Raw genomic sequence first — 15,696 nt, 5'->3', positions numbered from 1 at the left:
TATGTACCTTTAGGCCTATTTCTCTTAAAGGTAAGCATATGATTTTTGTTCTTGATTAGGAAGGACTGTTTTACCCATGGACAGCTTGAAACACAGCTCCCAGTAAAGCGTCTTTCTTTACTGAAGTGACTACAGTATATACGAAACTGGCCATGTGTTTGGTTGGTTGACTAATTCATGAATCCATTTATTCATTAATTTGTTGCCTTTCAGTACGTTTTTCCTGAAAGTTTGCTTCTCTGAAGTGTCTCAAATTCTCTCAATGCAAACATCAGCCTCCCGGCACCAGCCAGACTCCTGCAGCATATTGCTCCTCCTCCCACAAAGAGTTACAGAATGTATGCCGACTGGAGCAACAGTCCTGACCGAAACACACACAAAAGGAAGAAGAGGGGCGAGTCAAATTCACCAGACAGATGCTCAGACTGTTAATTTTGCCACGGATAGTGGCTACTTACTATTAAACTGTAGTTTGTGTACCCAGTTTGTTGTGGTGTTCTGAACTAGTTGGGCTATGACACAAATAGGACACCAGAGGGAGTGAGAGCAGAGGTCAATACAAATAATTCACAGAGGCCTTTTGTATATTTTTGGGGGATGGCATCACATCTATGGATGAACTATCTAAGTAAGTATGCAGTTCATACAAACCTAACTAATGTAGTCAACAGAACCTCTGTCACTAGGCTGGTTTGAACAAAGCATCTACAGAGCCTTGAGGATGTGATCATCATTTTTGAGACAGAAAATGCATTTCAGACAGACATTTTTTACATGGAGACTCCTGATACTGAACCCTATAGCAGTGGGTATCAGAACATAGCGCCATTTAACACTTATTTTAGCCAAAGAAAATCACTTACCCCACCTTTAATCAAAATCATTTTAAACTTATCTTTTTCTTTGGCTTTTCAAAAATAGCACATCTACAGTAGCACTCAAGCTTCTACATCTGTTATGTTTGAGACATATTTAGTGGCCAGGCCACGCAGTGGCAAAGACCACTCATTGATATTGGACTTTCTCATCATTATTATTATTATTATTACCCTTATTACATTCACTTATAAAGACTGAATAAAAAAAGAAGGTGTCTTTCTCATGTGTTTATTAGAAATCATGTCACTAATGATACACAAGTTACTATAGGGCTGCACAAACCATTACAGAGTTAACGAGCACAACATTATACAACCATCTCACTGTCCACCAGACAATACATCAATGACATCATAGCTTCATTACATTACATTTGACCAAAGACATGGCTTTGATAAAGCACCATAAATGGATAAAATCATAGGTTATTTACATTACATTTGAGCAAACACATGGTTTGATGAGGGTGTCGCACCAAATTCTGGGCCCTGGGTACAAGGATTCACTGCGGGTCCCCCATGAATGTTCTTCATAGTGGGAGGAGGGGGTTTAACCCATTTAGACCGGGAGCGCATTATTACGCATTATTTTGTGCTTTAACTAATTGAACAATAGCAGATATATGAGCTTGTAGATCTTCTATTTCTTTTAAATCGTGAACATTTGTGCAAGTCTTTGAATATTTCAAATCCTTCTATGGTTTTTTGAAAACGCTATTTTTCCCATAAGCAATATTTGAGTTACAAATGGTCGCTTAAAAACACATCATATTCAAAGATTTGCACACATTTTCACAAGTTTTCAAAAAAAGCAGTTCTACAAGCTCGCAGTGCGGCACTCGGTGCCGAGCTGTGAGCTTGTATATCTGCTATTTTTCAATAGCTATAAAATAATTAAGGCCCCTCAACCTTGGGTCCTGGTAACTCAGTCCCACTTTTCCCCTGACACCCCTGATTACATGTGACTAAAGACATGGCTTTGATAAGCACCATAAATGGATACAATCATAGGTTCATTACATTCCATTTGAGCAAACACATGGCAGATATGACTGCTGCATTGTTTACAGTAAATGGTGGAGAAGCGTCTCTCTGACTGAAGACAGACACTCTTCTGATGGAAGAAGTGTCAATCTGACTGACTTTCACACTCTGCTCTGACCTCCCTTGTGATGACATCAATACACACCATGTGACCTCACATTGACAATGTGTCGTCGTTGTGAGCTTGCGTGAGCTATTCTGAAATGTGTGTGTGCGTGCGTGTGTGCGTTTGTGCGTGCGTGCATGCATGCGTGCGTGCGTAGCAGAGTGTCCATGCAGGTCGCATGATGTTACTGAACCTCTAGATCTGACACAGAGACACTGAGGAACCCCAGTCCCCCCAGCACCTGAACCCAACATAGAGAGGTTCAGTGAACGTGCACTGGAAGGTGTGCAAGTGTGTCAGAGGACACTGTGTAGAAGGACAGGGTGCCAGCGGGACAGTCTACATACAATGCTGCTCTGTTGGAGCGACGGAGACGACGGACAGAGTCAGAGGGACGGACAGAAAGTTCAGTTTCCTTCCCATTGTGACGGACAGAGTAACTGTTGTCAAAAACATCATTACAGTCCAGACTCCAGGACAATGCATTGGATCCTAATGCATAGTCAGCACCCCCTCCTTTCCTGTTGATCCCTCTGTGTGTCACTGCTATATAAACATATCCACTCCACTCTACCTCCCAGTAACTGCGTCCAGTCAGACTCTCTCTACACAGAACCTGTGGCTCTGAGGTAAATCTGTCCCGATGGTCTGGACGTCCCTGGTCCTGGTCCCTCACCCGTGTCACCTTCCTGTTGTTGTCAGTCAGAGAGAGCTCGTTGTGTGCTGTGTTTGGATCCAATGTGAGTTCACACACATCTGATGAGACAACATCACACAACCAGATTACAATCTAATGTCGTAATAATATACAAATATAATATGATGTATTATAAGGTTGTTGTCAGGTGGAAACCTTGTATGTCCATTTTATTATTATTATTTTTAAAACTATAGTGAAAATAGCCGATCTACAAGCTCACAGTGCCTCGTGATGCGAGATGTTGTGAGCTAGATCAGCTATTTTCACTATTTTTGAAAAATGTTTTACTTTTTGGAACAGGAAGGCACACAGACTCATAGTGCTCTTGTAGATTTGTTATTTCCAGTAACATTTGTGAAAAAAAGAAAAGCTTCACACACACACACACACACACACACACACACACACACACACACACACACACACACACACACACACACACACACACACACACACACACACACAGATCGGCTATTTTCACTGATGTTGTGCAATACACTGATGATGAAATAGAGATTTAATTCATGAAAAAACTAAACTGTTGAAATAAGGAGATATGATGTTTCTGAAGACGGCAACAATATTTAGATCTTTTATATTATAGTAGATCTATAAGCTTACAACGCATTCAGGTGTGAAGCGCAACGAGCTTGATGTCAGAGCTAGATGTCAAAGCGTAACAGTCAACAAAGTGATGTCAGAACATGTCAGAACAGGTCATAGTTAGGACCCAGGCTTGATGACATCAGGGATCTCCATATATGGGCATAAAAGGGATTCTGTAGGGGCCATATATGAAAATAGCCGAGTCGCAAAGCAGCACGTTGTGAGCTTGTAGATCTGCTTTTTTCACTAGTTTGTTTCCCGGCCAAACGTCTAATTTCTCTTTCGGGTCTTGAACTAAAAGGTTTGGAAACCAGTACCACTGATCTACATAGCTGGGTGTGTGCTACTTTGATTTAATGATTGAAACAGAATTAACACTTACACTTCTTCAAACCCAGTTTCAGCCTGCACTCTCCACCATGGTCGACACTGGGAGTGAAGGAAAGAAAGTCAAGCCTGTTTATTCTTTTTGATAATAGAAACAATGACAGATAATTTTGTCATCAAACACTAAATACTACATTACGGCATCACAGAATGATTTCACTACTCTTAAACTACAAGGCACATTTGCACTGACATTTACAAGTCTCCTCATACCTGAGAGACTGCAGTTGTCCAGCAGAGCTCAACGTCTCTTGGTCTCCCGGATGATTGTAGGTCAAGTCCAAAACCTTTAGATGGTGGTTGGATCTCAGAGCTGAGAGCAGGTAAGAACAGCCTTTCTCTCCGACCATACAGCCTGACAACCTAGACACACACACACACACACACACACACACACACACACACACACACACACACACACACACACACACACACACACACACACACACACACATTTTTCAGATACATATTTTCAGTTAGGGTTTGTAAGTTCAAAATTACTTAATGTACTGTCTGGAGGTCATCTTGAATGAGATTCAAAAAGAAGAAGCCCTATAATGAGGCAGACAACAATGGGAATCACACAGGTGAATGAAATCAACATTCATATTTATTCGCAAGTTCTTGCTTATGTCATGATGCAGTATGTTTGCGTTTGCCAGGGAGTATTTAATATAAGCCTTTTGAGGGAATTATGGATAGGCAATTTACATAAAAGATCAAGGAACACTGACCTGAGGATTTCCATTGTACAGTTTGGACTCCCCAGTCCAACACAGAGCTTCATTATTCCTGAATCCTGTAAATCGTTATTAGACAAATCCAATTCTATAAGACTAGAGTTGGTGAGAACTGACGATAACTCCTCACAGCATCTCTCAGAGAGGTTGCAGCCACTCAGCCTAAGGAGAAAATATTGTCAAAATTAGATGTTTCTATTTACTTTCCTGTAAAAGAAAGATGACGTTATATATATATATATATATATATATATATATACAGTTGTTATTTCACCTACATAACTCTTTTGGAGGCTTTGACCACTGGCAGAAGCCGCAGAAGAGCTTCTTCTGAAGCAGAGTATTTCTTCAGGTCAAACACGTCCAGCTCCCTTCCTGATGACAGCAATATGAAGGCCAAAGTTGACCACTGAGCAGGAGAGAGTTTGTGTGTGGACAGACTTCCCGAGGTCAGGTATTGTTGGACCTCTTCCTCTAGAGAATGGTCATTGAGCTCATTCAGACAGTGAAGCAGACAGATTTTTTTCTCTTGAGAGATATTCTTCCTGATCTTCTTCTTGATGTACTGTATTGTTTCATTGTTGGTCTGTGAACTATTTTCTGTCTGTTTGAACAATATATTTAAGAGAGTTTGATTGGTTTCCACTGAGAGGCCCAGCAGAAAACGTAGGAACAAGTCCAAGTGTCCATTTGGACTCTCCAAGGTCTCATCTACAGCACTCTGGTAAAGGTTCTTCTTAGATTTGTGTCTAAATACCCTGGACAACTTGGAGGTTGGTTGTGACATTAGGTTGAGACCATCATTCTTGAAAGAGAGAAAGACATAAAGAGCAGCCAGAAACTCCTGAACACTCAGATGAACAAAGCTGAACACCTTGACTTCGTGCAACCCACTCTCCTCTTTGAACATCGTTGTGAACAACCCTGAGTACTCTGATGCATCTTCTGTATTCATGCCACACGTTTCCAGGTCTGCTTCATAGAAGATGAGTCTGCCTCTCTTCAGCTGTTCAAAAGCCAGTTTTCCCAGAGACCGAATAGCCTGAATATTATTTGGATTCAAGGCAAAATGTCTCTGATCTCCGTCGTCCATCTTGGCATTCTGATGTTTGAACTGAACCACTATGAAGTGGATGTACATCGCAGTCAGGGTCTTCGGCAAAGCACAAGTCTTGTCTATTCTTAAGATCTTCTCTAGAACTGTAGCAGCGATCCAACAGAAGACGGGAAGGTAACACATGATGTGGAGGCTTTGTGATTTGTTGATATGTGACCAGATTGTTCTGGCCTGGTCCTCATCATCATTAAATCTCTTTTTGAAGTATTCCTCTTTTTGTGGGTCTGTGAACCCTCTGAGCTCTGTCACCCTGTCAACAGAAGGGATCCGATTGGCGGCTGCAGGTCGCGTGGTTATCCAGATGCAGGCAGAGGGAAGCAGGATTCCCTTGATGAGGTTTGTCAGAAGGATGTCCACTGATGTCCGTTTTGTGACTTGACTACAGTAGGAATTCTTCTGGAAGCGTAGAGGAAGCCTACATTCATCTAAGCCATCAAGGATGATCACAGTTTGGGTCTCTTTGTTGCAGATTCTTGCTGTGTTGACCTCACCAAAAAAGCAGTGTAGAAGTTCCATCAAACTGAATTGCTCGTCCTTCACCAAATTCAACTTTCGGAAAGTGAATGGAAACACGTAGTCGATAGCTTGGTTGGTTTTACCTTCTGCCCAGTCTTGAGTGAACTTCTGAGTTGAGACTGTTTTACCAGTGCCAGCCACTCCCTTCGTCATCACTGTTCTGATTTTCTTCTTCTGATCTTCTCCAGATAAAGGCTTAAAGATGTCTTCATATTTGATTGGTTCTTCTGGTCTGAATGGTTTCCAAAATTCAGTTTGAATCTGACTGACCTCACTGACCTCTCCACTCTCTTCCTTTGTCATGGCTTATTTGTTTGTCCTTATAGCAGAACCAGGTTTTACTTAGAGGCCCTGGACATGCAGGGTGCAATAGTAACATCATTAATTATTGCACATCAATGCAATAGTCGCAATGCTGAGTCTCTCTGCAATGTCATCTCCCTCATGTAAGATGGTCAATGTTCTATAATGAGCTCTTTAAATAGCAGAGGAAAACTACACTGGTGTAGATGAGGTCAGAGTTGATCTAAGCTGCAAGTACATTTGGTACTGGATGTGGAAATGACAACTGTGTTGAACGTAAACTATAGCAGTGATACTTGCTTTTGTTAAAACCTAAACTCAATAACCTGTGATGAATTTAACCTCATTGTTCAAAGGCTACAAATGGATTAGAAAGAATGGTTAATCCTGCATAATAAAGCTGTGATTCATACTGCCCTCTAGTCTAGAATGTTGGCAGTTAAATCAAATGTTACATAACTCACCTCTGTTAGCGGAGTCTTCTGAAGGAAGGACACGCCCTGCATTAGAAGAGGAGTAATGAAGTGAGCTCCGTGAGCTGACATAACTTAAATTCGTTAGGGAGGAAGACATTCATATCTTGCCAGTAAAACCATCACATTTTTCTTCTTTCGAAAAGAAGCTCCCCAAATATTGGCAACAATAGATACAGATAGATAGGTGCAACCAGATAAAAATGTTGTACATTTGAGTACATAATACTGTAAACATGAATTTGGAGTGTGTTTTGTGTGTGTGTGTGTGTGTGTGTGTGTGTGTGTGTGTGTGTGTGTGTGTGTGTGCGTGCGTGCGTGCGTGTGTGCGTGCGTGCGTGTGTGCTTGCGCGCGCACGTGTGTGTGTTTCTCTGTGTTTTGATATTTTCCTGGACTACAGTATGACATCATAGAAATGTATGTCAGTTATTTCTGGACCACAATGGGAATAAGTCTCCAGGACATTTTCTGTTATACTTTAACCTTAACTATCTATCAATCAATTTAGAGTGCAATGTTGTACTACAGCCCTTGTTTCCTATAGTTCCAGTCAGAACTCCCCCTCCAGTAAATCACCTTGTTAAGACGGTCAAATACCTAACCAGACCAAGTTGGTAGAGAAGAGAGAGGGGTGTGACAGGTTTGTTTGGAATGTATTTAGTTCCTAACGCATTTGTTTTAACTTGTGTTAGGCTAGGTATATAGTAATTTGTATTGTGTGGAAATATCAATGGATGGAGTTTATATATCGTCATAAGTTATTGTGGGAATGTCATGGTGCCCTTCACTGTGAAGCTGCTGCAAGACAAGGTAACTGGCACCTTAGAGCAGTTTTAACAAGGTGATTGACATCAGTTGGAGGAGAAGGTCTGACTGGAACTACAGGAAACATGGGGGCTGTAGTCCATAGTAGTCTATTGTAGTCAAGGGAGAACTGACATTCAGTACTATGATGTCATAGTCAAGGAAATCATGTTTAAAATACCCAAAAACTGCAAAAACACAAAGCACTCTCCAAACATCATGGTTATGAAGTCATTCAGTTGTACATGTGTTCTTACCCAGGCTCTCCAACAGCTGGGGTTCGTGTTGTTCAAGGGCACTGTAAAATGCTGCTCCGGTCTTAGCTCCCCCTGAAACTACGGCTGTATACAGTTCCCTCATTTGGTCCATGCTCGTCTTCTCAGCTTTAATCCTAGCATAGAGCTCAGAGTGGACACTTTTCCCTAGACTATCTACTATAGGCATGACCATGGAAACCTTTTGAATCAACTTTGCCCTGTGCTGGATCACAAAATGAGCTGTTTGCAAAAGAAAAGGAAAGTTGAGTTAAATGCATCACAGGCGATATGTCATATAAATGAAACATAAACCTTATCTGTGTTGCTACACCCTCATTTGCTACACCCTCATATGCATATTAGTAAATGTAACAATTGGTAATTTTATATTTGTATATTTATATGTTGCAATAAGATATTGATTTACATGAAACGCTCACCTTTTTCTGTATCATTTTGTTCCGAAGTCAAGCTGTCAACAGCACCCTGTTGTACAAAGTCATATTATGTTATTTCAACAATATCATGCCTGAAGCACTATGTGAGTGCAACTAATAAACGTAAGGTTAATATTTCCTAGGGTTAATATGAGCATCCAAACAATATTAGCACATTGCTTTTGATGCATTCCAAAGGGCTGGAACACACATGGCAAATGACATGTTACTGTATAATAAAACACAGACCGTAAACCTATATGATGTGTTACTGTATGTAAAACACAGACAGTAAACCTATATGATGTGTTACTGTAAATGTAAAACACAGACATTAGACCTACAGTCATGATGTGTGGAGGACAAAGGTAGAATCTGTTTACCTGCTCTGAAGCTTTAGTTTCTCCACAATCACCATCATCCATTCTGGACTCCATCTCTTTACACTGCTGTTGAAAGAGGTGGAAATGTCATTATTGAAGATATAATAATAAGGGTAAATATAGCTGCAAGCAGCGATAAAGTGGCCAAGGCAAAAGCATCAAGGGAAAGCAAAGAAGACATCAAAGAGAAACTAGAAGCAGTGTTCTTCCGAACAGGTCAGGTGTTTTTTTTGGCCCACTGGTGACTCTATAACAGGCCAATGTGAGAAGGGTGGCATCTGTTCCTTGGCCTAGTGGGAATGTGTGTGCAAAATCTCACACACATAGCAGGCTGCGTTTGAGACAATTTGTTCAAAAAGGAGCAATCCTGCAAACCTTGGAATTCAATTTTAGCCAATTAGATAGAATATGATATCGGACAAATCCGTCATGATCACATCACTGTAGAGATACTGTGTACTGATTTGTGTAATTTTCTGTCTATAGCTGCAGAGCGAGATGAACAAATCTCAGTGAGAGTTGCAAGGGCCCCATAGCCTAGTGCAGTGTTTGTTATTTTTGCCTTTTTCTTGAGTTTTGCCTTTTGTTCCCGTTCCCGAGTTCTCTATTTTTAGATTTTTGGCAAAGTTTATTTTTGCCATTTTTGAATTTTGGGTTTCACTGTACAACTGCATGGTGGGGGCTGGATAAATAAAAATCTTAACAAGACACAAATTGCTTATTATAAGCAGACATGGCAACCCAGGTACATTCAGAGCCCAGAACGCCAACTACTGACACTTTAATGCAAGGACAACAGGAAATCAAATTATGTTTTTCAGGACAGCTTTTTCAGCCTCCGCCTCTTTCAGGATATGAACAGGATAACAGGGGCGGTGCCAGGAATAACATGAATATATAGAGATAAATAGTAATACTGAATAAAAGTACAAAGGTATTGGCATCAACTTGAATTTTTTTGAAAATAGCAGATCTACAAGCTCACAATGCAATGCAACGCATGAGCATTTACTGGAGTAGCCTAGAAGTAAGACTATACAAGTGAAGTATAAAATACCTCAAAATTATACTAAGGATAGTATTTGAGTAAATGTACTCAGTTACTTTTACACCCCTGGCATTGTAGACCCAGATGCTTGTGAAACATGATAAAGAAATAGTCATGCAATAGTATGAATTTCAGTTTATTTACACAAAGGATTTGCAATTGCAAAATATTTGGCAGCATTATTTTCTGTAAGTGGCTAGCAGAGTCAGACTTAACTAAACCTAAATTGTTTTTATTGAAAAACGTTGAGGGGAAGGCGGCTGGGGGTCAAAACTTGGAACTTTAGGCGCTCACATGGGGCTGCCGTCCTGTGGGCAGAGCAGACTATGGATTCCAATTGGGGGGTGTTGGAACCCAGCCAGCCTAGGTGGGGGAGGGAGAGAGAAATGAGGTGAGCTTCAGAATAATTACAGTTGAGCCACAAGTTAGAGAAGAGGTGTTCAATCTGCCCGTTCCACACAGTTCAGAATAATGAACCCACTTACACTGCCGTTCTTTGGCTTCAATGAAGCAATCTGGGAGCTGGTACTGATTGTCAGCTGATTGTCAGATGGGCTTCAGGTGTGAGGCTGAGCTTCCCCTGCATGGTTTGAAACAATAAATGAATAAATGAATGCACTCAAACATCATTACTTTATAAAGAAACTTCAAAGTCATTACTTCAAAATCAAATCAAACTAGGAATGAGTGTCACTGCGGCTGCTTTTTCCTACCCATAACCATAGGTCAGACAGGATTGTGTCAGTCTTTCTGCAGGCTCGCCATCTTTCAGATTCAGTTCTAGGCAATAAACCTGGCCTGGATCAAAGAAAAAGGCCAAATGAATAGAAAAACAACAAATTCAAATAATCTGCTGCACTACAGGCTTGAAACAAAATAATTCCATTAATCTCCCCAACTAGGCATTGGCATTAAACTCAAAATACATCAATTCAGTAATCAACGTTGCAGCTAACATACACGCATTACATTCCAAAAGAAATCGTTTAACATTTAGATACCAAAACCAAAAACAACATAACATTTCAGAGCACATGGTCAGCTTACCAAGTGACACATTGTTCCTCCATCATACACAGCCAGTGTATCGAGTGGATCAGGTAGGCATGTTCAGGTGAGGTAAATCTAAAAGCCAAATTATAGTATGGGTAAGTATAATGAATGAAACTGTTAGAAATTGGAATAGTTGTTGGAATAATGAACAGTGTACAGACCTGCAGCTGCTGCATAATGTAGCAGTGAGTAGCAGCAACCACCAGCACCATGCGGCTTCCAAACAATCTGAGAGGGGGGGAGTGGCCTCAACTCAACCACTATTTATACCCTTGCTTAAGAAGGTTGCCATGTTTGGTCGGGTTGCCATGTTCAGTTGCAGTACCAGGGTTTTCACGGCAAAATGTTGTAAAATGTATTTTAAATGCATGAGGTAAGGCTTGAACAGGGGACTTCTGGAATGATAGACAAAGGCCTTACCAGGTGAGCTATGCACAGCTCTGCACAGTGAGAAAATATTACTTTAAATGTTTGTTTTAGAAGCAGAAGAATAATTTGCATAAAACTTGCAATGTTGATAGAATTATTAAAAAAGCATGTTTCAATTTTTAAAAAATCCAATCTGACAGATCTTTAGATATTGGTCCAAAGTTCATGTAAAAAAAGTTCTGTGCACGTGACGCGAAAGTTCCGGAATAAAAGCGGGTTTAAGTGTTTTACGAACTGCTCCAAAAGGCGGAAAATCGAAGGGCGGAGCTTACTTAACAAAGACACAGATGTCTTCAGCTTGAGTCAAGGCACGCGTGTAAGCAAGTTGCATGTCTTCAAACGAAACGAGGCATGACTTATGCCCCTTTAAAGTTTGAGTTTTCAAACGCTTCGTATAGCGCCCCCCTTTGGCCAATTGGAGTAAGATTGCTTTCAGTGATATTTGGACTAACCCTCGACATATTTGCCAAATGCCATGAACGTGTCACTTTGCATGTATGATTTAGAGGCAGAAGAATAATTTGCATGAAACTGCATTATACGGTTAATTATTAAAAAATAATGTTTCGCTTTTCAGATTCAGATTCAGATTCAGATTCAGATTCCTTTATTTACCATTGTGTATCACACATAGGAATTTGCTTTGGTAACATACCAGTGTGCATTCAATATTTTTTTCACAGATAACATGAAAAACAACAAACACAAAACAACACCGTGCAGAAATAAATAATAAATAATATAAATAAAGTGCAGTAGTGTTCAATAGTGCAACATATTGCTGATGTCCCTAAGGGGCAAGGGAAAAAGGGAAACCAGCGTCATCCAGCAGCCTGGCAGCTGAGGGGAAAAAACTGTTTTTGTGGCGCTCTGTCTTGGCCCCTAGGTGCCGCATCCTTCTCCCAGAGGGGAGCAGGGTGAGGAGGCCGTGACCAGGGTGGGAGGGGTCGGCCATGATCTTTCTTGCCCTCCTCAGCGCCCTGGAGTCGTGCAGGGACTTGAGGGAGGGCAGGGGACGGCCAATCACCCTCTCTGCAGAGCGTATCACCCGCTGCAGCTTGACCAGGTCTTTTTCGCATGCAGCGGGGAACCAAGTGATGATAGAGTGAGTGAGGATGGACTCTATGATGGCCGTGTAGAACTGCGTCATCATGGCCCTCGACAGTCTGTATTTACGCAGCTGCCGAAGAAAGTACATCCTTTGCTGGGCCTTTCTCAGGAGGGCAGTGATATTGAGTTCCCACTTCAGGTCCCTGGAGATGATCATCCCCAGGAACTTGCAGGACTCAACATAGTCCACCTGAGTGCCACCCAGCATGATGGGAAGGGGCGGGGCTGGGTCCTTCCGGAAGTCCACCACCATCTCCACTGTCTTAAGGGCATTTAGCTCCAGGTTGTTAATTTCACACCAGCTTCGCAGCCGCTCGATCTCCCCCCTGTAGGCCGACTCGTCCCCCTTGGAGATGAGGCCCACCAAGGTGGTGTCGTCAGCAAACTTGAGGAGCTTGACCGACGGGTGGAGGGAAACACAGCTGTTGGTGTACAGGGAAAACAGTAGTGGGGACAGGACACAGCCCTGCGGGGAACCGGTGCTGGTGGACCTGGAGCTGGAAATGTTCTTCCCCAGCTTCACCCGCTGCGACCTGTTGGTTAAAAAGTCCGTAATCCACTTGCGAGTGGAGGCAGGCACTTGCAGCAGGGACAGCTGGTGCTCCAGGATGGATGGTAGGATGGTGTTGAAGGCCGAACTGAAGTCGACGAACAGGATCCTGGCATAGCTGCCGGTAGTGTCCAGATGTTTTAGAGTGTGGTACAGAGCCATGTTCACGGCGTCCTCCGTGGATCTATTCGCTCTGTACGCGAACTGCAGCGGGTCCAGCACAGGATCAGTAATGCCCTTCAGATGGGCCAGGACAAGGCGCTCCAGGACCTTCATGACCACAGAGGTCAGGGCGACGGGTCTATAGTCATTTAGGCCTGTGACCTTGGCCTTCTTGGGGACGGGAATGATGGTCGAGGCCTTGAAGCATGCTGGTACCTGACCGAGCTCCAGCGAGGTGTTAAAGATGTTGGTGAACACCGGGGCGAGCTGGTCAGCACAGTGCTTCAGGACGGAGGGGGAGACAGAATCCGGGCCGGACGCCTTCCGGGGGTTCTGGCTCCTGAACAGCAGCTTAACCTCTCTCTCTGTGACAGTGAGAGGTGGTGGGGTTGGGGGGGAGAAGAGTGGTTGTGTCCGGGGGGGGTGGAGGGGGAGGGCAGGGGGGAAACTCTCCCTCTCAAAGCGGCAGTAAAACTCATTGAGCTCGTTGGCGAGAGGGAGGTTGTCAGACGCCTGTGGGGACCTGGACTTATAGTTGGTGATGGTTTTAAGTCCTTTCCAGACAGAGGAGGAGTTCCCCTCAGAGAGCTGCTGCCGCAGTTTCTCCGAGAAGCGGTGTTTCGCCTCCCTCACCGCTTTAGCAAACTCGTACTTGGCTCGCCTGAACAAGGCCACGTCGCCGCTACGCCTGGCCACCTCCTTCTCCGACCGCAGCCTCCTGAGATGGGCTGAAAACCAGGGCTTGTCGTTGTTGTAGATCTTCCTGTAGCGGAGGGGGACACACACCTCCTCGCCGAGGCTGATGAATGATGTCACAGTGTCCGTGTATTCATCCAGGTTGTTTCCAGCCTCAGGCCCCGCCCACTCAACAAAGTCCTGGTCACAGCCCGCACTCTCCAGCCAGGCACAGAGTCGCTCACTTGCCTCACTGGACCACACTCTGAAACTCCGCACTACAGGTTTTGATATTTTTAATCTCTGCCTGTAGCGAGGGATCAGATGGATGAGATGGTGATCACCCCTGCCCAGAGCAGCACGTTGGACAGAATGGTATGCCTGCGGGATGGTACAGTAGCAGTGATCAAGAATGTTCTCACCCCTAGTAGCACATGTGACTTGCTGTCTGTATTTAGGGAGAGCCCGACTCAGATGAGCCTGGTTGAAGTCCCCAAGCACCACAGCAAAACTGTCCGGGTATTTACGTTCCGCCCCCGTCAGCTGTTCTGCTAGTGTATCCACTGCTGCGGTGACGTCAGCATCCGGAGGAATGTAAACACACACGAGGAGGAACGCGTTAAACTCACGGGGAGAATAGAATGGGCGACAGAGGATGAAAAGCATTTCAATTGCAGGAGAACAGTGTTGTTGCAACACTGTCACATCAGAGCACCAGCGGTTGTTCACAAAGAACATTAATCCTCCTCCACTTGACTTCCCAGCCGCAGCGAAGTCTCTGTCACAGCGAAACGCGGAGAAGCCATCTAACTGTACAGCCCCGTCTGGGACTGTCGCCGTCAGTTTTGTCTCCACGAACGCGAAAACAGCCGTGGATTTGAAGTCATTCTCCCGTGAAACAAGCATCCGGAGTTCATCCATTTTATTGGGTAAAGAGTTCACGTTGCAGAGGAATATACCTGGCAGCGGTGGACGCGAACTTCTCCGCCGTAGGCGAACCAGACAACCTCCTCGCTTCCCCCGTTGTCTTCTGGTCCAACGTACAGCGCTGGCAAAGAACGCTGTCCCCCTCAGCAGAATATCCAGTACATCCGTGGAACGGGTGAGTAATGATGGTAAAATGTCCAGTGGGGTAGAACACCCAATGTTCAGCAGCTCTTCTCTTGTGTAAGAAGGCTCACACGACACGTACAACACGAATAACAGACAGAATGCAACACACGTAGTCACCATAGCAGCCCTGGCCGGCGCCATCTTGGAAAAAGCTGTTCTTTGGCTTCAATGAAGCAATCTGGGAGCTGGTACTGATTGTCAGCTGATTGTCAGATGGGCTTCAGGTGTGAGGCTGAGCTTCCCCTGCATGGTTTGAAACAATAAATGAATAAATGAATGCACTCAAACATCATTACTTTATAAAGAAACTTCAAAGTCATTACTTCAAAATCAAATCAAACTAGGAATGAGTGTCACTGCGGCTGCTTTTTCCTACCCATAACCATAGGTCAGACAGGATTGTGTCAGTCTTTCTGCAGGCTCGCCATCTTTCAGATTCAGTTCTAGGCAATAAACCTGGCCTGGATCAAAGAAAAAGGCCAAATGAATAGAAAAACAACAAATTCAAATAATCTGCTGCACTACAGGCTTGAAACAAAATAATTCCATTAATCTCCCCAACTAGGCATTGGCATTAAACTCAAAATACATCAATTCAGTAATCAACGTTGCAGCTAACATACACGCATTACATTCCAAAAGAAATCGTTTAACATTTAGATACCAAAACCAAAAACAACATAACATTTCAGAGCACATGGTCAGCTTACCAAGTGACACATTGTTCCTCCATCATACACAGCCAGTGTATCGAGTGGATCAGGTAGGCATGTTCAGGTGAGGTAAATCTAAAAGCCAAATTAT

At 43.3% G+C, this 15,696-nt stretch overlaps 1 protein-coding gene across 1 annotated transcript; it reads right to left on the bottom strand.

The window, feature by feature from the left end:
- Positions 1-2,223: 2,223 nt before the first annotated feature.
- LOC308289382 (uncharacterized protein) lies at positions 2,224-15,033 on the bottom strand (the record flags this gene model as incomplete). The annotated part of the gene is given in 7 exon segments (XM_080731075.1): positions 2,224-2,323; positions 2,325-2,784; positions 3,717-3,763; positions 4,456-4,623; positions 4,740-6,273; positions 13,326-13,469; positions 13,554-15,033. Coding segments are annotated over 7 exon segments (3,933 nt in total).
- Positions 15,034-15,696: the final 663 nt, after the last annotated feature.

This window comes from Nannobrachium achirus (assembly GCF_963921795.1).
Source record: "Nannobrachium achirus genome assembly, chromosome: 1".
In the NCBI taxonomy this organism is placed as follows: Eukaryota; Metazoa; Chordata; class Actinopteri; order Myctophiformes; family Myctophidae; genus Nannobrachium; species Nannobrachium achirus.
Note: the sequence above shows the minus strand (reverse complement) of the source record. Positions and strands in the feature narration are given on the sequence as shown.